The sequence below is a fragment of the Rhopalosiphum padi genome, chromosome 1, assembly GCF_020882245.1.
Source record: "Rhopalosiphum padi isolate XX-2018 chromosome 1, ASM2088224v1, whole genome shotgun sequence".
Taxonomy (NCBI): Eukaryota; Metazoa; Arthropoda; class Insecta; order Hemiptera; family Aphididae; genus Rhopalosiphum; species Rhopalosiphum padi.
The window spans coordinates 20,938,744-20,961,715 of NC_083597.1; the positions used below are offsets into that span (position 1 = coordinate 20,938,744).

The 22,972-nt window shown below is 27.4% G+C and overlaps 4 protein-coding genes across 10 annotated transcripts in view; 2 read left to right on the forward strand and 2 right to left on the reverse strand.

The window, feature by feature from the left end:
* Positions 1 to 127: 127 nt before the first annotated feature.
* LOC132932464 (tyrosine-protein phosphatase corkscrew-like) lies at positions 128 to 7,063 on the forward strand. 2 transcript variants are annotated; one of them, XM_060998847.1, is made up of 13 exons: positions 128 to 667; positions 755 to 822; positions 896 to 1,018; positions 1,083 to 1,440; positions 1,977 to 2,153; positions 3,798 to 3,951; positions 4,016 to 4,095; positions 4,156 to 4,311; positions 4,378 to 4,545; positions 5,014 to 5,209; positions 5,305 to 5,456; positions 5,518 to 5,814; positions 6,507 to 6,645. In XM_060998847.1, exons 2-13 carry the CDS (start codon positions 812 to 814, stop codon positions 6,510 to 6,512), a joined length of 1,878 nt encoding a protein of 625 aa, XP_060854830.1. In that variant the 5' UTR covers positions 128 to 667; positions 755 to 811; the 3' UTR covers positions 6,513 to 6,645. The 2 variants fall into 2 exon arrangements, with proteins under 2 accessions (XP_060854830.1, XP_060854829.1); XM_060998846.1 differs by having other exon boundaries at positions 132 to 667; positions 5,518 to 5,810; positions 6,507 to 7,063.
* A 1,221-nt stretch (positions 7,064 to 8,284) lies between these two features.
* On the reverse strand, positions 8,285 to 13,172 carry LOC132932467 (endoplasmic reticulum junction formation protein lunapark). Of its 2 annotated transcripts, XM_060998851.1 has the most exons (11): positions 12,998 to 13,172; positions 12,453 to 12,557; positions 12,151 to 12,340; positions 11,633 to 11,674; positions 11,359 to 11,537; positions 11,104 to 11,302; positions 10,918 to 11,041; positions 10,688 to 10,849; positions 9,700 to 9,903; positions 9,548 to 9,631; positions 8,285 to 8,741 (listed from the first exon to the last, which is right to left on the reverse strand). In XM_060998851.1, exons 3-11 carry the CDS (start codon positions 12,175 to 12,177, stop codon positions 8,695 to 8,697), a joined length of 1,068 nt encoding a protein of 355 aa, XP_060854834.1. In that variant the 5' UTR covers positions 12,178 to 12,340; positions 12,453 to 12,557; positions 12,998 to 13,172; the 3' UTR covers positions 8,285 to 8,694. The 2 variants fall into 2 exon arrangements, with proteins under 2 accessions (XP_060854834.1, XP_060854835.1); XM_060998852.1 differs by lacking the exon at positions 12,998 to 13,172 and having other exon boundaries at positions 12,453 to 12,576.
* A 360-nt stretch (positions 13,173 to 13,532) lies between these two features.
* LOC132931866 (sorting nexin-13) lies at positions 13,533 to 19,298 on the forward strand. The gene is made up of 17 exons (XM_060997921.1): positions 13,533 to 14,053; positions 14,108 to 14,216; positions 14,283 to 14,395; positions 14,467 to 14,765; positions 14,827 to 14,999; positions 15,072 to 15,185; positions 15,244 to 15,367; positions 15,446 to 15,604; positions 16,113 to 16,249; positions 16,313 to 16,438; positions 16,512 to 16,689; positions 16,746 to 16,841; positions 16,908 to 17,050; positions 17,109 to 17,486; positions 18,359 to 18,573; positions 18,642 to 18,754; positions 18,830 to 19,298. The coding sequence occupies exons 1-17, from the start codon at positions 13,947 to 13,949 to the stop codon at positions 19,024 to 19,026; spliced, it is 2,781 nt and encodes a 926-aa protein (XP_060853904.1). The 5' UTR covers positions 13,533 to 13,946; the 3' UTR covers positions 19,027 to 19,298.
* Positions 19,253 to 22,972, reverse strand: part of LOC132931865 (uncharacterized) — a 32,328-nt gene continuing 28,608 nt past the window's right edge. For all 5 annotated transcript variants that reach the window (XM_060997915.1, XM_060997917.1, XM_060997918.1 and 2 more), the window contains 3 exons: positions 22,627 to 22,941; positions 22,476 to 22,564; positions 19,253 to 20,330 (listed from right to left, as the gene is read on the reverse strand). In XM_060997915.1, the coding sequence (XP_060853898.1) occupies positions 20,092 to 20,330; positions 22,476 to 22,564; positions 22,627 to 22,941 (643 nt within the window). In that variant the 3' untranslated portion in view covers positions 19,253 to 20,091. The remainder of the gene's footprint in view (positions 20,331 to 22,475; positions 22,565 to 22,626; positions 22,942 to 22,972) is intronic.

The window sequence follows — 22,972 nt, forward strand, 5'->3', positions numbered from 1 at the left end:
TTTTTAGGCGACGACGACGGCATGCACATTGCATACCTATTCGATGGTGCAATCACAGAAATAATATTGAGGTATAATCTATTCTGTGGTATAATCTCTGTGGGCGCAATCGCTTGGTAGGTGTTGCGGCGGAGACCTTCAGTTTGCTGCAGTTCCGCAGCGGGTTGTTATCAATGTTATCTCGTTACGAAACTTTGCTAAGTTATTTTGCGAGTCGATAGTCAATTGTCAATACCACTACCACTGCGACTTACAGTACCATAATAATAATAATATACGTATTATTATTATTATTATTGTGTTTTTAATGTCTTACACTTTTTTGTCGTAAACTCGTAACAGTTTTTTTCTTTTCGCACACATTTGAATAACGTTAGTGCTATTTATTATAACAATATTTTTCGTACCGTTCAGACAATTGACACTAAACACACAATCCGGCAGAATACTTATAGATACTTTGTTTTTCGCGTCTTGCAATCGTTTCCTAGTTAATTATGCGTATTATGCGAGACGATTGTTTCGCCGTTGTTGCGATGGTCATCTCCAATGAAGGACACACGACGCATTAATATTCTGAATGTGTAGGAAATCGTTTCTGGTTCACGCATTATTCCGATCAATTTGACAAAACCACCAAAGCGCCTTCTGTAGGCTATGAGATTATGTGAGTATAATAAACATTTTTTTTTTTTAAAAAAACAAACCTATTATGTGCAATTTAATTTTTTTTTTTTAAATTTTTTTTTTACAGTACGTAAAGTAAAAAGCAGAATTTTTGCACATTGTGCATCTGTTGTAATTCTTCATAATGTCCAGAAGGTTAGTCATACTATTTTACTCTATTAATTTATATTTTTGTTCTATTATTACTTTTGATGTTAATTTGAATCAGATGGTTCCACTCTCATTTAAATGGCATGGATACTCAACGCATACTTTTAGATGAAGGTGTTGAAGGGTCATTCTTGGTTCGGAAATCATACAGCAGAAAAGGACAATTTGTCTTATCTGTTAGGTATAAAAAAACTTTATTTTTGTTATATATGTGCAATCATGTAATATTTTATAATATGTCATAGGCATGGTAATAAGGTTAATCATATAAAAATTCATAATGATGGTGAGCTTTTTGATCTCAATGGTGGTGAAAAATTTACTACACTAACAAATCTCGTTGAACATTATATGACACATCCACGAGTACTTAAAGAGCAAGGTGGTATACCACTGCCTTTATTAATACCTATTGGTTCACCTGAGCCAACCAATGAAAGATGGTTCCATGGTCAAATGTCAAGAAAAGAAGCAGAGTATTTAATCTTAGAAAAGGGACGTCCTGGTAGCTATTTAGTACGAGAATCGCAATCTGATCCTGGAAATTATGTATTGACTGTAAATGTTGATGATAAAGTAGCTGAAATTAAAATTAGATTTAATGTAAGTATTACAATATAATAATTTTAATTTAAAAATACTTTAACTATAAATATCACTAATAATGTAAAGGAGAACACAAGTTAAATTAGTTGTATTTATTTATTTATTGAGATAAAGGCTAAAGTTGGCTCAAGTTCAAGTACAGAATTATATAAATATATCAAATAATAACAACAAAATACAATATCATGTAACAGATATACTATAACAGCATTACATTTAATAATAAGATTAGTTAAAATACAATTAAACTATAAGTATATAAGAATTACAAAGCCAATTAACTTATAATATATGATAAATATTTACAAATTAAAGAATAATTGTTAAGTTTAGCGCAGATTTTAACTGAAAAATAATAATTTTTTAATTACAAATTTAAACAACTTTAACTGTATTTATAAAAAAAAATTGAGCTGATATTATTTATAAATATTAACTAAAGCAATTTAATCTATAAATTATTATTTTAGTCTTTAATAAAAAAATTAATTCTGTACTTTAATTTAATTGTATAACTGTATTTTTATGATTAGGGAGAAAAATATGATATTGGTGGTGGAGAAGAATTTTTGTCGCTTAATGATTTAATGAAATACTACAGTTTTAATCCGATGGTTGATCATAATGGATCTGTAATGCATTTAATGAATCCAGTAAATGTAACCAGAATAAGTATTGCTGGAATTGTTGATCGTGTATTTAAACTTAAGGTGAGTTATTTAATGATTTTTATTTTCATTTCTTGAGTATTGTACTCATTATAATTAAGAAGCAATCTCTTAATTTTTCTTTGCTTCTTTAAATATTATTTTGTTTGAATAAAGTTATATAAAATTAATAATTATAATTTAGTATTTTTATTTCATTTTTAAATAAAATATTAATAATGGTTAGTACTTAACATCCTACTTTTAGATTTTAAGCGAAATAATATTTTTTTTTTGATTTTACAATAATGTATGTTTTTTTTATCTCCTTGAAGACACTTTTTCTAGTTATATAAAAATGCTCCAATTATCAGTTTAGAAAGATTTCTTCTAGCAAATTGGATTTACTTTAGTGGCTTAAAAATAAAAAAAATTAGGAGCTTTTTAAAATAATAGGAAAAAAATATAAACATTAGGTAACATTTTAATATTATTAATAAAATAATTGTTTTTGGTAATCTTGGTTACCAAAACATTATACCATATTAGGTCAGAATCGTTTTTATTGTATACAATAATCTATCATTCAATTTAAATTTATCTCATCCGTAATAATGACTTATTCAATGCAGAATTGCCATAGCTCTCCATTTGGCTTGGACAGTACCAAATAGGTATGCTGTTTCAGTATATAAAGTGTTTAGGACAACCAATAATATATCCTGGAACTAAACTTCAATTTATATTTATTAAAATTTTGTTTTTTGTTAAACATTTCTAATAAAATAACAATATTGTTTTTATTAATAATAAAATAATCAAATTAATTAACTTGACTTACTTGCAAAGTGTATACTAAAATTATGTATATTAAGTATAATAATATTTTTTGGGCTTGGTGAGATGACTAAAGTTTGGCTTTTATAGAGGTATTTACTGTTTATTTCTATTGGTGGTCCAATGTAAAGCTATATCAGCTTTAAATTTGTTGTATATACTATATAATATGATAAGAACATAGGTCAAGTATTTAGGTATTAAACTAAAATATAAAAATAGTATAGATCACTGTAACATCCTGTGCCCTAACCAGTTTGCGTTTGGATATATCATATAGGTAATACATTGGTATTATAATTTCATAAATATTATTTAATAACTATAATATGATTAATATGTAATAGATCACTGTCATCTATTATATTGCTAAATTTTCTATTAAATTAAATGAATAAAACATATTTGTTTTTTTTTTAATAATTATTAATTCTTTGTTTAAGATTTTACTGCTTTTTTGCTTTATTTTAAATCCTTTTTTTAATGTTTTATTGAGCTATAACATTCAAACCTTAATGATGACTAATATTGATGAATACATTTATTTTTTTTCCTATCACTATGACTAACTAATAATTTTGTCTATTACTCATTTCAGTTTGTAACTTTGTGTTAGTTTTTACCATAAAAATATGATGTTAAAATGTTAAGTTAAAACTGTTGATTAACCATGGAGGAGTGATAAGATTTTTCCCTTGTCATTTATAAAAAATTAAGTTTGTCCTAATTCAAGTGAAATAATATATTGTTATCTTAATTTAATGACAAAGTACTACCAATGTAATGTACCTAATGTACTGAAAAATGGTTACTTACTTAATAACTTTTTTTATAATGATATATTAAATATTTGTTTATTTTATATTATAGCATCAAAAATATCAACATTATTCTTTTGGGACTGGTGGATTTTGGGAAGAATTTGACGTGTTACAACAATGGGAAACAAAACGAGATTCAACAAAAGATATTGGTTTTTTAGATGAAAATAAATCCAAGAATCGATATCGTAACATTTTACCATGTATGTTTGTGTTATCAATAAGTAATTACAAAGATTTTATTACTATTATTTGTATTTATTTTAGATGACCATTCTAGAATTGTATTAAAATGTTGTGATAAGAGTATACCAGGTGCAGACTATATCAATGCAAATATGATCAAAGTAATTATTTTACTTTTCTTCAATTAGGTTAAAAATAACAATACATTTATAATTTTCAAGCTTGAGCCATTTGCTTTGGCTGAAAACTATGAAACACGCAATTACATTGTCACTCAAGGTTGTCTACATAATACAGTTGATGACTTTTGGAGAATGATATGGCAAGAAGATTCTCGTATAATTGTTATGATTACAAAACTATTTGAAAAATCTAAAGTATATTTCTATTAAATATTTTAAATATTTTTAAACTAACTAAAAAAAATAATTCTAAATTTTTAGGAGAAATGTATAAAGTATTGGCCAGAGTTAGGTCAGACAAATGAGTACAGCAAAATCACTGTTGTAAATCTCGGAGAGTATGCTCATCAACAAGATATGGTTGTGAGAATGTTTGATATATCTCTTCCAAATTACAGACATAGAAGAATATTTCAGTATCATTATATGGTAACTAATATTACATGTTATTATACTCTATGCCAGTGATCTTCAACCGGTGGGTCGCGTTAAGTCTTCTTTTTAGCAATTTTAGTTTTTTTACAAAGCCAAAAATGTAGGCCTAAAAATTGGGTCACGAGTCCAAAAAGATTGAAGACCCCTGCTCTATGCCATGAGAGACAGCAACTCAGCATAGTTGATGTCCCGGGAAGTTGCAGTCTCTCGTTGAGCAGATTATACTCAAAACAGATGCTAATTATCTACTACTAATATACTCTTTGATTTATGTGGGGTAGAGGCTTTTATAAGTATTTTTATACTAAGAGCTTTACAATTTAATATCTAATTGGGGGTTATCACTTAAAGAATGAGAATCATTGCTATGAATGTTATTTCATTCTCTGTCATACTTGCCTTTTGAATATAACATGATTACTTAAATAATATTTTTTTTTACATAACTACAATTTTTATTAGGGATGGCCAGATCATGGAGTTCCATCTGATGCAGGATCACTTCTTGATCTTCAGTTTGTAGTTAATGCTCGTCAGTTCAATATAGAAGCTCGCTCAGATGTTTCACACCCTCTAACTGTACACTGTAGTGCTGGAATTGGAAGAACTGGTACATTTGTTGTTCTTGACCTTCTCATTGGTTTAATAAACCGAAAAGGTATTATTTACACTGTTATATTATTTAAAACTTATAAATAATGATGAAGTACTAAAGTATATTATGATTTATAATTATTTATTTATTTATATAAGGTCTTGATTGTGAGCTGGATATTCAGCGCACCACACATTTGGTAAGATCGTTTCGTCCTGGACTAGTACAATCTGAAGCACAATATCAGTTTATTTATACAGCTATTAATCATTATGTACAATCAATATGTTCAAGAATATCTGCTGAAAAGGTTAGTAATCAAATAAATATTTTTTTTTCTATTAAATAAAATTTTTTTCAATTATATTTAGAAAATTGAGATGTTTGGCCGTGAATACTTGAACATAAAGTATACAGATGAACTAGCAACAATTGTAGGTGAAGAAAATGTGCCAACTTTAAACCCTTGTACAGCTCAGAGGGTCTTAAAAAATGCTATTACATGCAACACATATCCTACAACAGATTCACCTTTAGTGTCTCCAACTCTAGACAAATCAAATGTTGTTGAATTACTTGGTTATGACCCTGGAAAACCAATTACACTAACACCAGCTATACCAACAACTGCAGATTCATGTCCTAATTCACCAACTTCTAACGTGTTAGTATGTCTACATTAATTTTATATCAGTAGTTGAAACGTGGTACTTCCAGTTTGGCTCTAAAATTTAAAAACATAAAAATAATATACAATTTTCTACCATTTAAGTACTAACTATATAAGAAAATGTATTGTTTATTTGAGGATACCTATGAGTATTTAGATAAACAAAATTAAAAATTTTGCTTAAATCAAGTATGAGTTTAGCTTTATTTTAAACACCAGTAAATTTATGAAGATGTTAAGTAAATTTTTGTATACATAAAACAGTTAATTTAAAACTAAATAAAAAAAAAAATAAAAATATATTTAACAATATTTAATTTAATTTAATTGTTTTTCTACTAATTTTTATTCAATTTTATAAGTATATTATATATTTCTAGAATTTAGTTGATTAATTTTTTTTCTGTATTAACTTTCAACCATTAATATTTAATATTGTTAGAAATTAAAACAAATTATTAATCTTATTAAAAAAATCTGGATTTATTTATAGTTATACATAAAATGATTGAACACTACACCACATAATATTTATTTCAATTTGTAAACATTTGTAACTTACAAGCTATTTTTCTAGTATTGTTATAAGTATGATTATTTTTCAATACTAATGTAATAACTTGAACTTTACATACAAGTATTTATTTATTCTTATAAATTTTAATTTTAAGTTGTATGCTTCTGTTACAGATTTGAATTACATTCCTATGAAAACATTACATCACCATTACCATCTAGTGAATGTGACATTGGGCCTCCACCAATAGAAGCTCCTCCACCACCCCCACAGTCACCTATTATAATATTATAATTTTAACTATGCACGAGTCTAATTATGTTAAGACAATTTTTTTAATTTCATTACATTTTCATCAACCATTGTATCTCATATTTTTTTTTATTTAATAATACATTTGTTTTTTAAATAACACATTATTTTTAAATGTTAATTTAATTTTGAATATTGATATCTTAATTAACAAAAATGTAGTGTACTAAACATTCCTGGTTTTGGGCCAATATAGATAAATAACCGCTAAATATGACTGTTAAATTTGATATAATTAAGGTTTGGCTACCAGTTCTATGCCAATTCAGTTTGTTAAATTAAATAACTATTGTTACTCATATTCTTGTATTATTTATTTTTATTGTTAATAAATATAGAAACATTATTGTAAAATGTTATTACTTATATCATTATTAAGTTTTAAATAATAAATAAATATAATTTAAATTTTTATTAATTTTATATTGTTTATTTTTTATGTATAAGAATCTATTTATTTTAGATATTAAAAAAATAAAAATAAAATTTGTGAGGATTGTATGCATACATGTTCAAACAATCACTAATAAAACTTATTTTTGTTTGATATTTAAAAAATAATCAGGTATCAGCTACTCACCTCTTATTATTCATGTCAAGATTTGGCTTGTTGTAGTGTTGAATTATTTTGATTCAAGGTACTTCCAGTTGATGGGAGAAGTTTCAAATTGAATAGAAATTATTGTTCCACTTAAAATGAATACAATGTCATGATTCGTAGTACACTTAATACTTGTTAGTTACCACTAATCCAGAGATGTATTTGTAAATATTGTTTTGAGTATAAAATGCAATGATATCCAAAAATATTTTTAGTATAGAAAATTACTGGATAAACATATAACTGTTGTTTATTTCTCAGTTCTCAATCAACACAAAATTTAAAAAAAGTTTAATATATATTGTATATAATAATTTTCAACCAGCAATCCATTTACACTTAAGCTATATTTATGAATACATTACATGATTTTTGAGTTGTGACATTTTATGAGGAACCATAGAATTTAAAAAGAATAAAAGTAATATAAAATAAAATAAAATAATTTACCATTATCCACTATTTATTATATACTTAATAGGATCAATCATTTACACATATGTGTGGTTTCTGTTTTACAAGTATACAAGGTAACCGATAAACTTAATAATAATAAAAATATTTGTTGTTCCTTGTTGTTTTTTGATATTTTAATTTTGATAATAGGTTAATAGTTCGCTCAATTGAATTATTAATGTTAATAATACACAATTAGTTCTATTAAAAGTAAATTTGTTATGATATATGATCATTAGACGGAGAAAACATGCTCGGGTATACTATCCTCTTAAATTAATATTTTTTTATGAATACCCATTTTTTTATAATTTATAGTTATGAGTATAACCAATACAACTTTCAATAAAAAGATAAGTGTACAAGAATAATGGTTATTTTTATAAATCGTTAATATTCAAGGAAAATTATATTTGTTTATTGGAATTATCAGTATAATTTGTTTGTTCAAACATAGTGTACAATAGCGGTGGGTTGACTAGTATTTTTATACCACAATAGCTAGTTTTTAAAACTCTTTTATAGCTGAAACTATTTTGATTCTTACAAACAGTCTAATATTTACAAAAACAATCTATAGAATTAACCAATGTATGTATTTATATTTATCAGTCAGTAATAAAAAAATATATATATGTATTACATCAACCAAGAGATAGAAATTCTATCATAGAATACATACAATTCTCCTTAATAGTAAAGTATTAATAAATACTTAGAATACATTATTTTTTTAACAAATATTCAAAGTTATGATTGATTATATCATAAAAATTAAAAAATATAATATTTAAATACCCTGTATACATTATTAAATTGTGAACAAATGTTATATTAGACACTTAGTTAAAAAAGTTTTTAATAAATATTACCATTATTATGGAGTTAATTGCTACCTCTGTTTAACATTAAATTTAAAACATCAACAAATATTAAATTAATTAGAAACACCATTTCATTGCTCCTTCCCCACAATGGTTGGTTTTATTTTATTATGTTTGAAGTTGCAATGATTCTTCAGCTACTGATGCAGAATTATCTAAAATTATGATATAAATATAAACAATTTGTTTAAAAAGAAATTATTTCATAAGAAATTCAGACTTAAAAGGACATTGCACCTACATGCAGCAAAAACAATTAAAACTTTTAAGAAATAGTAGTTTTTCAGATATAAATACTTATATGCTATTCTTTTTAAAAGCACACTGGGCAAAGAAAAAAAACTTGTCATGTCGGCACATTGCCTGCTCACTACCGGTTATCGGTGCTGGTGTCTGCTATCGATCATCCCACCACGCAATTAGGTTAATGGTTAATAACGATTGTCAACCAACTATCAATCGAGGGGGTCCGGTAACATACAGCAATCAGTAGCATATGCACAAACCGGTTAACTATTAAACTAAATAGAGCATAGGCATAGTAATAAGATGAAGATAAATTGTTAATAATGAACATTTTACTGCTAACTTTCACATTTCTAGACACCTATGCATCTACCTAAACCATAATACCGAGTTTTGAGTCTCGTGCCTCAAAAAATTAACTTCACACTACCACTGTTTCATCTTTTTAATATATACTAAAAAATAAGCATGTATTGACTGATTATCAAACTACCGTGTTGTAAATGTAGGTATAATATCCTCTTAAATCAGTGGCGCAACCGAGGGGGGTGTTTTGGGTGTCTCAACAATCCTTGAACCATAACTTTTGTCCATATTTGGAAATTTATTGGGGAACTACTGTATACGCTGTATTGGCGCACTCCCCTTGAAAAAATCCAGATTGCGCTACTGTCTTAAATTTACTATGTTTTACCAAATTGAAATATTAGTTTACCTTTTGATTCTTCTTTATCTTCAGTTTTAGATTTTAAATCATGTGATGGATCCACCACCTCTTCAATTATGGGACCTGAATCGTCTATAACAGTAAAATATATTTCATGTCATAAAAAACATAACAGAACATAATATCATTGTTAGTCTTACTAATTATTAAATCTTTATGTTCAGAATGTTCACTATCATTTGTGTCTGAATCAGTTTTTGACATTTCATCAGTTATTTCTTCAATAGTTTCAGTAGATGCAACATACCCATTTTGAGTTAATGCATTGTTGTTATAACTAATTGCTAACTGAGGTCTAGGTTTAAGAGATGGATTCCACTGAGAACAATATGCACATCTATATGCTACAATTAAACATCATTCAATATAAAATTAATGATATATTATTTTCTTAAAACAATTTGACTTCAACTACTAACTAATAAGTAGACAAAAATACATTGAAATTTATATTATATAAAGTAAAATTAGAAACAATCAAACAATTAAACACAATTAGTACGGACTGTGATAGAATAGTGAAACCTGTAGTATATATTTATACTGTTATAAGACTATTAAAAATGTCTAGGTTTTAGTATTTGTTTTTAATCAAACTCACGTACATATCTAATTATTGAAAATATTGTATTGTTAAAAAAATTCCCAATTTAAATATTAATATAACATAAAGGTACACACATACATAATTACAAATATATGTAATTAATATTTTTTATCAGTTATAAAAGAATAAAAGTATGCAATAGATTGTAATCTGTGCTTTAACATATAATCTTGAACTGCATTGTCACAACACTATTAAATAGTATGCACATAAGTATATAATTATATTTCATTTTGAATTAAGATTTTTGTCCATAATCAAGGTATTGAAAACAAATATTACTGTTTGAATAAATAGCAAAACAAGTATGTTATGGACAGATAGAAATTTCAAAGATATTATCATTTTGTCCATTGATAGAGATGTCTCTAAGCGAAGTGTTACTGTAGTTATTATATAATTTGATATTAAGGAACAATAAAATGTTTGTAATAGAATAAATATATATTATTTTGTTCAAACATTTAAGACAACACCTATAAGTAATGATAAATACATTTTATGAAGTGTAATATTCATACCTAAAAAATCAAATTCTTCTTTACGAGCCATTCCATTATGAGAACCACATGTTCTACAAATTAAAGCATATCGATTTTGAGGGCCATCACCTAGAACTTTATCAGCTAAACGGTCGAATATTGTACGGTCCCTTGAAAGAACTGGTCTTGGAAGAGCTAACCCTGAATGAAATTTTAATTTTAAATTTAAAAAAATATGTATATTACAGTATAATAAAAAAAATGCTAACTTGGCTTAACTGTTGATGACATTATTGCTGGTGGATGACCCATATTCGATGTCCTAGTCATTGGTCTACCAGAAGAAGCATAGGGTGGCCTATTGTTTGTAGACGGAAGTGCTCTTTGGTTAATCTAAATCCAAAACACTATCTAACATAATGAATATGAATAAAATTAAATTTAGATTTACTTACAAAGTTTTGAGAAGTCATGGATTGAAGTTGATGAGGAGCATATTTTTCTAAAATTTCTTTTGCAACTTTAAATGTTTCTTTTTCCATTACCTCATCAAGTATTTTTTTCTTTACAGATTTTAATTCTATTAATTTTTTTTTATATGTTACTATTTTTCGATTATAATACCAAACATCAAATTTATAATAATAAAGAGCTCTGAAACAATAACTGATATTATAAACTACCAAATATTTAAATTATTTAAATCTTACATGATTGGATATGCTGCAAAAACAGCCATGATATAGTTATTTTTAAATAGTTCATAAGGAATTATACCAAAATAATAAAGTATATAAATAAATCCATACATGATAGCTGAATGGAAAACTATTTTATAATAATTTATTGGTGAAGTATTTGAAGTCATATTTTCAATATACATAATTTCCTAAAATAATATTTTAACAGTATAAATATCAAACAAACAGATAGATGATTATTTAAAGTATTAATATGCACAAATTTTAGTAATATTTAACTTACATCTTCTAAGGATTCCAAAACTGCTTTCGTATCTTTTTTTTTCTATAAAACAATATATTCGTAAAACATTAAAATATTGCCATAAATCTTAAATACAAATATTAATATTTGGAATCAATGAATTTATTTGTTATTTTATATAAAATCCAAAAATTTTAAATTTATATTTATAAAAAAAATACAATAAAACATAGATCAGTCCTGCAGTTTATGTTCCCAATAATTCATATTTTATCATTTAGGTTTTTTTTTTTAAGTGTAATAATTGTTAAAAATAATGAATAGCAAATCAATGGTAATATATAATATTTTTGATTTCCATAACCACTAATCATCATTTAAATGGTAACAAATCATTACAATAAATCAATCAGTTTATTAGATCAATCGATTTATCAGATTAAACTATGTTGCTCACACACACACACACACATATATTACTATTAATTTGATTCAGAAAGAATAATGAATTAATGTGTTGTATAATATTATACTAGTTAAATACTTTTAAGACTCACTTTAAATCTCGCGAGTATGCTGCCCATCGTTGGCGTTCTAAATATTACACGTTGTTGACATTGAACGCCAGTCGAGCTTAAACTAAGCGTAAGTTAAGCTGTGAGAGCTGAAAACGTCCAGGCACTACAACTGTCATCAATTTGTAGCTATAAATATATTCATATCGCTATCGCAATTCGCAACCGCCAACTATAATGTTTTAACAATTGATGATAAATCGGACGACCAACAGAACACAAAGTCCAAAAGAGTAACAAACAAGTGAGCAATAAAAAAACTAAATAAGTACTGGCTAACTTACTGACTAGTGAGTACTGAGTAGTGAGTTGTGTTGAGTACTGAGTAATAAAGAGTAATGACGTTTATGGTTTATAGTTGATTTGGAACCAAAAGCACAATCATGAAACTGTAAAATGATAAGGGCAACAATGAGATAACGATACGCCATGTATATAAATCAAAGATATTGGAGATAATTGGCCGGACGCCGGAGGTTATCTATAATTTGATTGTGGTCTACTTGTCTGAAATTTACATAAATATATTAAATATATTTTTACGACTATGAAATCTGTTGTCTGTTCAATGTTCATTATAAATTATAATATATTCTATTTTGTGTTGACACATTATTATTCACAGATTTCTATACATAATATTTCTTGCATAATAGAAAATAGAAATGGGTATTAGCCATTGGGTATTATTATCATTGAAATATAAATGAGAATGAACATATGTACATCATATCATCGTGCATAAACATAAATTAGGTATTCTAAATTCTAATGCTCATGCATTTATTTTATACCACAAATGTAGATGAACAAAAAAAATAATAATTACTCTATATCTGTGCATTTATATAAGCGTTTTTTATCGTACTGAATACATTTGTAGGTTCCATATGGAATATGCAAAAAATGGGTAGCCGTTAAGTGATATTTTTTAATGTGAATCAATCATTTCTAATTTCTATACAGACATACATAATGCACGGCCACTTTTATGCACTTGTCAGTAAAGACAGTCATGATATAATTTATTATATCATGAAGACAGTAAAGTTGCCACCAGGCATCAGCTAGTAGTTTGTTATATTCTGTAGTCTGTACTAGTATTGAGAACAATGAGAACATTGAGAACTGATCAAATTGAGAATAGTGAAATGTGAGAATAATGATAACCGATAAGCAAATGTCCAAACCAAAATAATGATAATCATCCGACATGGACAAAATACTACCAACTGTTAATTTCGAAGATACTATAGACATAATTGAAAAAAAGTCCAAACTACAGCTGATCTTAGATATAGTGTATGATCTAAGACAGCTGATGTTTCATGTATCACCATTCGGCATTTACCATTCATCATTGGTAACTTTGATAAACGGTAGTTACTTGTTGACATAGAAAAATATTATTATGATTATTATGTGATAATAATAAGTAATAAAAATTAATAATAAAATGATTCGCTATATTCTCGGTCTGCGGCTGCCGGACAGCCGGAATGTCGGATTCTGATTAAAGTTCTTAATTTTATTAAGTTCGTGAAATTTTGTCTGACAATTCACATCCCTCCCAAAAACGAATAATATATTATTTTAAAAGTAGTGTACGCGATGGTGGATATCGGCTTTTACAAATACCGTCTGTTGTTGATCACCTACTTAACCTACTTTAAATTTGATATTCCGTCGTTGTACTAGTTTTGTTCATCATCCTATACACATGGAATGATCTCCGCAAATCGCTGATACCTCGTATAGACGAGAAAAGGTTGTCGACCATGATTCATTATTATTGGGCTTTGATATTGACTACGCTATGCGTGACGACTTTCGGTTTGTGGTTGACCACTATTGTCGTTTCAGTACTCTTGGCGTTTTTCTTGAGGTAACTGAAGGCACATTTGTCAGCATACACTATTTTAATTGATTTTCTGTTTAGTGTTATATGGTTTGCTTACAATACTGTCGAAAAAGAAGCTGCTCTGTACGTGGAGTCATTGAAAAGAGACCCAGAATACACAGTCTACAGTCTTTTTGACCCAAAATCTGTAAATTAATACATAGTAAATTGCTCATTTTCATTTTTTTAATATAAATTTTATTTTGTATTTAAGATTTCTGCAAAAGAAATAAATGAAGACGATGTGAATTTGAGTGGTTCTGAATATATTGATCACCAACTGTCTGATATTATGGACTATATTCTAAGAGACTATGTATATCCATGGTAAAAACCAATTTTCTATTTAATTATTATTTTATATACTTACTCAAGTCTTAACATTATTATTGACCAAGGTATGACAAATTAAGCGACGATGAAGATTTTCCTATTCAAATACATAAATCAACTAGTTATTTGATTAGTTGCATGGCCAAACAATTACAACAGATAGATTTTCTACAGTTTGTATGTACAAACTTGTCAGAAGAAGTGGCCAAACATATTCGTATTTATAGAAAATCGTTAAAAGCTACATCCACAAAAAATTCTGAAGAAGTTGATTTTGAAACTTTATTTTTCCAACACGAACAAGATGTTGACCGATTAGGTACATCACATGCAAATGTGTGCTTGGACGAAAATTATGAAAGAAGTAATACAATTGTATAAATGTCATATTTAATGTTACTAAATTTATCATATCATTATTACAGAATGGCTTAGGGATATATCAGAAGCATTGATATACCATATTATTCCTGAAAATGATTTTAATTGTCGTACTATACGCATTTTGATACGTGAAATAATATCAAATAAACTATTTTTAACAACTATAAACATGCTTAGTAATCCTGATTATGTTAATCAATTAATTATATGGCTGGTAATGACTGATAAGTAACTTTAATTTATTATTATTATAATTTAATTTTGCATATTTTTGTTATACTATTAGTGCAGCGACTATCCAGTAACTAATGAGACATTTCTTACAGTATTAAGGTCAACTAAATCAAATCAACAATTAAATGCTGTGCACAGTTTAGTCAAAAAAGAAATTATGAATCTGGTATGCTATGATAATTGTGTTATAATTACCTCATTATTAAATATTATAAATGCTTTAGCGTTCAAGAGATTCTGGTGAATCAGATAGTAGAGCAAAACAACAATTGAGCAGTCTTTTATTTTTATCTAATTTAATTAAGTCAATTGTTAATTCTATTCCTCAACAATCAGACAGATCTTTAGGTAAAATATATAATTATAGTAGTTAATAAAACTTTATTAATATACATCTAGAATAAAACCATAAATTATTTTTTTTAGACTTTTTATTATCATTTGAACATTCCATGTCCTCTCCGAAGAATGATTCATTATCTTTAAAGTGGATTCTAGAAAGTAAAACTGCTTTGCCATACTTCATTGATTATTTGACTACAATAAATTGTGATAGTTTTATATCATTCTATATTAATATTGATGGTGAGTTTTTAGTATATATTGTCATAACCTATAGGCATAGCTAAAGCTCTAGTTCTGGGAGACTAATTTTATAAATAAGACAGAGACAAGTAAACGGTCCTCAAAATTAATTTTAATATGCTGAAACACGTTTAAAATACTGACGGGTAAATGGATAAAACTAGGTGTGCTAAGCATGGGTGCTGATCTTATGGTTCAACTGTGATAAATGTCATAGGTGATTTAAATAGGTGGGTGGGTTTTGACATCTTAAATTTGAAAACCAAGCTTTGAACTACCACATATCAAGAGAGATTTAAAAATGTGCTTATAATTAGTTTTTAAAAGGGAGTTAATGAATCTTTAGTGAATTGGGTTGTATGTAGGTATTCTATAATATATAAATTTGCCTTAGGTACTTCAGATGACAGGTGGCACTGGTAGTAAGCCCCCACCCAGTCACCCATAATAGCGCCTATGTATATTGTGTTATGTTATTGAATTGAAGTAAAATGTTTAATTATATTAGGTTGGAAACAATTTGTACATGAACAAATGCAAAATGTTAGTGGAGATCCTAGTCAGTATTCATCATCTGATTTAGCAACAGTGGATCATATCAGAGACGAAGCAAAAAAATTGTATTCCTTATATATTGGTCAAAAAGTAAAATTCAGATGAATTGTAATCTAATAATTTTATCAATAGTAAAATAAATTTATTAATTAGCCTGATATTCAAAACGAACTCGGAGATGATCTTGTAAAATCATTAGCTAAAAAAATTCAAGTTGATCCAGTAGATGAAACATGGTTTGATGAAGTCCAAAATACATTGTACAAGACACTATTAAAGGTTGGTAATTATTTTTTTAAATTACTGATTATAAAATAATCCAAATAAAACTAATTAAAATATGTCTAATTAGCCTGAAAAAGGAATTATATCTGGTTTTGGTAAGCATGAATGTTGTTCAAGATTGATAACTGATTTGGAAATGAAATCATTAGGTTCAGAAGATATTTTCGAACCAGAATTAGCTATGCCTGCTACTGATTTTTTAATACCAATGGATGCTGTACAACAACTTTTTAAAGGAACTGGTGGCAAGTTGATTTATGTTTTGTTTTATTCTATAACATTATTAATTATATTTTTTCAGATAAAGTAAGCGATTTTCTCTCGGGTAATAAACCCATAAGTCCTGGTCAATTAGAAGATGATAAGTCAATATTGTCAGCAGACATAATTGAAACTGGTTATTATTAAAATAATAATTAAAGCATATATTTAAAATTATAATAACCACCACATTTACTTTTAGGACTTGTGCATGAGGGTGGCAAAACATATGGTGTTTATGCGGTTTCCATTACTAGAATTTATATGTCTGGGAAAGAAGAGAACTGGCATGTTTATAAAAGATATTCTGATTTTTATGACCTCTATCAAAGAGTAAAAGACAAGGTTAAGTTATAAATAAATTACTATTAGAAATTCATAATAATTTTATTTATTTTTACAGTATTCAGAACTTGGAAAACTATCATTTCCAGCCAAAAAAACATTTCATAATGCTGATAGAAGAGTTTTAGAAAAACGTATGATGATGCTAAATCAGTTTATACATAATCTATTGAAATCGTCAACTGTAGCTAATTATCCTGGGATACAAACGATGGTAGAACAATTCCTCGAACAAAGACCTGAAGACAAAAAAGCACTATTATCTGGTCATCTTGTAAAAACTGTTGATAATCTCTTGTTTAACCCGTTGAAGGTTGTTGGAAACGTTGTGAAAACTGTACCTGATAATATATTTAATACTGTTGATGGTGTAATGGACAATATAAGCAAAGTACTTGGTCCATCCAAACCTATTAATAGAATGTTGGTCGAGGAAGTAAGTAAAAAAAAAAAATTTAAGCAAGTGGGTACCTTAGTGCTGTACAGTTGTAGTGTCAAGTATTTCACTGTAAATTTAAATTAATGATATATTATTATGCATGAAAAATAATTGTGAACAATGTCAGTCTGTCTTCCTTTATTTCTAAGTACATTATATTATATTATTTTCATTTTGTGTTTTAGATTCTGAGTAGAGCAAGAATATATATTATTAAGTATAAATGTGGTTTTTTCTTGTGTGTGGAAATCGTCTTTTAGAACATTAATAAAATTCTCTATTGTCAATAGTGGTTTATGGTTACAAATTGGATTTAGTAGGTACTTTAGGGGTGGAAGAAGGGTGTTACACTAAATTAAATAATCATAATTAATAATTTAGTATACTAATTTATACGAAATATTTTTATTACTTTTATCCATTCATGGTATATTTCCAAAATATTTTAACTTTTTTGAGCTATTAAGATATTTAAGATTTTTTTGTTTCCTATAAATGTTTCACTAAACCAAAAAGCTAGAAAATGTTATAGAAGGTTTTGCATGAGTTGTATACCAATTAAAAAATATAAAACATATCACAATACTATTTTTTGAGTATTTTAAGTTGTGCAATGTTTTATAATTTCATTCAAATTTAACACATACATCTCAGTGCCTTATTAAATGAGAAGAATAGATACACTTTACCTACTTTTCTACCCTTTTTTGATATTGTTATTTAAGTAAACTATTTTACTATAAGTTATGTTAGATTAATTTAATTTGTGTAAAAATAAAACCATTGGAAATGAATAACACTTATTGCTCTGCTCAGAATCTTAAAACATATTTTATGTTTCAATTTGTTTACTTTAAATTTGTCTTTAGGATGATGACAATATGCCAATGCGTGCAGTGTTACTCTTATTAACAGAAGTGTTTGAAGTAAATGAACAACAACAATGGCTTCGAAAACGATTTGTCATGTTGCTACAACATATTATTAGGGCTTCATTTGGTCATGTAGTTAACAGGAGATTCAAAGAGTATGTGGCAACTGTCACTGATCCATATAGGGTGTCATTGTTAATCGCTGCAATCAAGTATTATTTTAACAATTATTAATATATCTGAATAATAATTTTTTAAATGACTAAAATATCCTATGTAGAAATTCATTGTGGCCAGATGGTGTACGTGCTACAGAAGTACAATTTAGAGATGCAGAAGTACAGCTTAGAACACTTGTGGCAGCTAAATGTGCACTTATGTCATCTGTTTCCGGTAAATCATCAGCACCAAAAAATATTGATCAAATGTATTTTACTATTATATTTATATATATATTATTATATTTAGATGAGTTGAAGCATTTAATGGGCAGCGATGTCACAAGACGTGGTATTTATTTAGCCGTCGTAATGCTCCAGCACAAAACCTTAAACAAACGTTTGGCATATGTTTTGATTAGTTCGTGTTTCTTATTAATTTTCCCCAATTTCAGTGGCCTCATTGATAAACTACACAAAAATCCTCCTATACTGAGCCGAAATTAGTTACAATTAGTATTATATTTGTGTATACTTAAATAAATTATGTGTTTATACTTTTTTCATGTAATTATGTAAATGATTATCAAATAGATGAAAATCAGCTCATTCACAACAACACATTTACATGGGATAAAATGTATGAATACACACAGGATGGCTGTGATCTATTTATTATTTTAAATTTTTAGTAAACTTCAGTTGTAACAACTTTGTGATGAAAAAAAAAATATATTGTTGAACAGTTTTTACATAATATATTTCAAATCTAGTACAAATATGTTTTATTTATTATTAATGAATAATGATATTTGTCTAGACAATAACAATTTTTTTATTTTTAGTATTAACTAATCATTATTAATAAAATAATAATTACACATAACATAGTTACCCAATTATACATCATAATTATTATGCTAAAATACAAAAGCCGTAAGTGGAAGGTTGACAGATAAAAATCTTGTTCTATCCTTGACAAGTTTAAGTGACTTTGTAAAATGATATGTTACAACAAAATGTGTAAATAAAAATATTAATAATATAATACAAAGGCACATCAGTTACACAATTTGTAGTTATAGATTAAGTATAATACATAATTAATTATCACTAAAGAAATAATAAATTAATTAGAAGTTAAATAAAGAAAAAAATTTATTCATGGAGTTAAAATAGATTTTTTAAGCTCATTAGATATAATAATTTCTTGTTTTGTTAAAATCATGATAAAAAAGAACAATGCTATTCAGTCTAAAATTGCCTAAAAAATGATAAGCATTTAGGTAAAAATAAAAAAAAAACCTTAGAATAAAAACAACAAAACAAAAAAAATGTCTTTATAGGGAATATTTTAATGAACATAATTTACAAGTAGTAATTTACCTGTTATATCAATTATTTACAGAAAAAAATTAAAACATAATACCTATATATATATATATATCATAGTTATATTTAATAAGAAATGAAATAAACGAGTTATGGGTGAATTGAACACAGTTTGGCAATCCTTTAACATGGAATCATTACTATACAAGGTGACCAGAAGGGCAGTGACAAACAGTCAAATTAATTGGGTGAGGGTTGATGGTCACCAGAAAATGTGTAATGTTTCAATCTGGACTTAATTTCTAAGTCACGCAACGCTTGTTTTGCACGCGCCCGCACTTCTTCACTGCAAGTGCTATTAAACTTTTTTAGTCCTCTACGGTTCATTGTACCCAGTGCAAACATGGGCTGCACATTATCAGAAGGTTCAGGCGTTTCTTCCAGAACAGTTGTCTGCAGTGGCTGTAGAGTTGAATCGACTGCAAGAATAAAATATTTTATGTTTTGGTTAAAATAATCCTATAAAGGCAATAGTATCAAAATAATAAAATTATGAAACACTAATACAGAATAATATTGTCTATCGTGAATCAAAATGTCCATATACAGTAGAAGCCGCTTATTAGAAACACTTTGGGACTAAAGTGAAATATGTCAATTAATCGATTGTTTCTAATAAGTGAAAAATATATGTATGCATGTATCTATGTATGAATATGTATATTTAACTATGTATGTATATTGCATAATTTAAAAAAAATGTACAAATGTAAATATTTTACTATATTATTTAAAATATGTATCTATCGAAGTTTGTTTTATTGCGTCGTCTAACTCCATGACTATATTTTCATATGAGTAATGTTGCTCAAAACCTATTTTATCGGCACGGTGCTGGGCAGCTATCCTGAGGACACTTAGAACTTCTACAATTTCCTTGTTTGATAAGGGTGACTGAGGTGCTTCGCTGTTTTCTTCTTCATCATCAGTATTAAACGAAACACTAATCACCTTTACGTATGTACACCAAAGCTGAACTACAAACGATACGTATAAAAAGGGCATTCTTATATGTATAGGTTCTGTACTTACGATAAAGTACAGTAAAAATAAACGTAACGACAGCAAATATAAGATTAAAGTTCATTGGTTATCGCCGGATAACTGGTGTATATGTCAACTGACTAACGTCTAATTGTTTCAAATAACCGATGTGATGTTTCAATAATTCTAATTATTTTCAATATTCTAATATACGGCAAGCCTGTCCCGGAATATTTTGTTTCAATAACACGATTGTATCAATTATCCGTGTTCCTAATAAGCGGCGTCTACTGTATATATAATATATAATATATATATATATATAAAAGAACAGTCGTTTTTTATGTTCCAATTTTGTGACGACACTATTTAACTTTTTTTTCACAGAGTTGTTTCAAATACCCTCCTGAGTGTCACCATGTAGCCTAAATTTTCGTTTTTTTCGTCAGAGGGGAAGGAGAGGAGGGATTTTATTCTTATATTTAAATTTTGTGACGATACCATATAACTTTTTTCCACCTTTTTTTTCTACAGAGTTGTTCTAAATAATCACGACTGTCACTACGTCACCCGATTTTTCATTATTTTTTGTCTGATAGTAGGGAGAACAGGGTTTGTATTTAAAGGTTACGATTTTTTAGCGTGTTATTTAAATAATTAAACGATTTTTTTTTCACAAGGGTGTACCAAATGAGCCTACGAGTAAATCACTCTTATTATTTTTAATTCATTTTATTTGTCATTTCAGTTATAAATACTATAAACAAATTAAATTATGAAAAATATTATATATTATTACATGACTAGGCTTTAAAAAGTTGAATTATAATAATAAAAAAAAAAAACATCGATTATTTAACAGACGAGGGAAGCCGGGTTATTCAACTAGTATTATATAAATGTGAAAATGGAAATCTGTCGCGTATGTTTTTTGAAACTACTCAACGGTTATCTTGATTTTTTTTTAATGAAAGTACATTGTGGAGCAGGTTTTAAGCCTATTTGTAATTCTATAATTTAATAAAAATTGAGTTATTAATTTTTAAATAATTGGCAAATAAGATTTTTTTTTATCGTGTTATAGTGTGTTACCAATTATTAGTTATTATAAATAAGTATTTTAGTGAGTTTTTGATGTAGTTTAGACAGTACAAAACTTTTTAAACTTTTTCGTTGTTTAGGATTCACACTATTGAAAATTTATGAGTTGTTGGTTTATGGTCCTGAATTTGGGTCATTCAACATCATCAATAAAAACAAAAAAAATTATTTCAAAAAAAAGCAACGTAGGGCAGGACGGCTATTTCAAGTTGATGTGTCGGAAATATCATCTATACACCAAAAATATTATTTATCGAAACGCGTTATGCTAAATATTAGAATTGAGCATTTGAACAACCAAATTTAACATCACGGATGCATTTTGATCGGGCAACGAAGTGCACGGGGATAGCTTGTATAATATATGTCATACTTCATGCAAATAAAAATGATCAAAAACAATGTGCGTATATGTAGTGAAATTGCCTATACAACGCGCCTGCTAATAAAATGTTAAGAATTTTCAGATTATAACTTACGTTGAACAGCAGTCTCCACATGGTTTGATTTCTGTGGGCTATTGTGTGCTCGACTAATGTGCTTATTTCTAGTACTTGTAGTTTCAAACCTAAGATTATAGTCAAATTAAATAAGACTGCAATAAATGTTTTAAACTTTTCTAGTGCTTACCCAATGTCACAAATTGGACATTTATAAATGTTGGACGAACAATCGGCACGAACCAAGGGTGTTAGTCGTTTGGCAGCTACTGACAATGCAGCCAAACGTGCATTCAGTTGAAGAGCATGAGCTGTATTTGATCTTTTAGATTGAGCTCTGGCACTAGATCCATTGTTGTTACGTCCAATTACTTTGCGTAGGTCTTTAGCAAGAGCAGAATTGGCAACACTACTTGATACAGTTGTGCCCTTTTCATTGTTGCGTAGAGCACACAGTTTTCCCAACAAAGTTATTGCACCACCACTCCAGGTTTTCCCAGCACAACTAAAATTAATTATTTAAAATTAAATGTTTA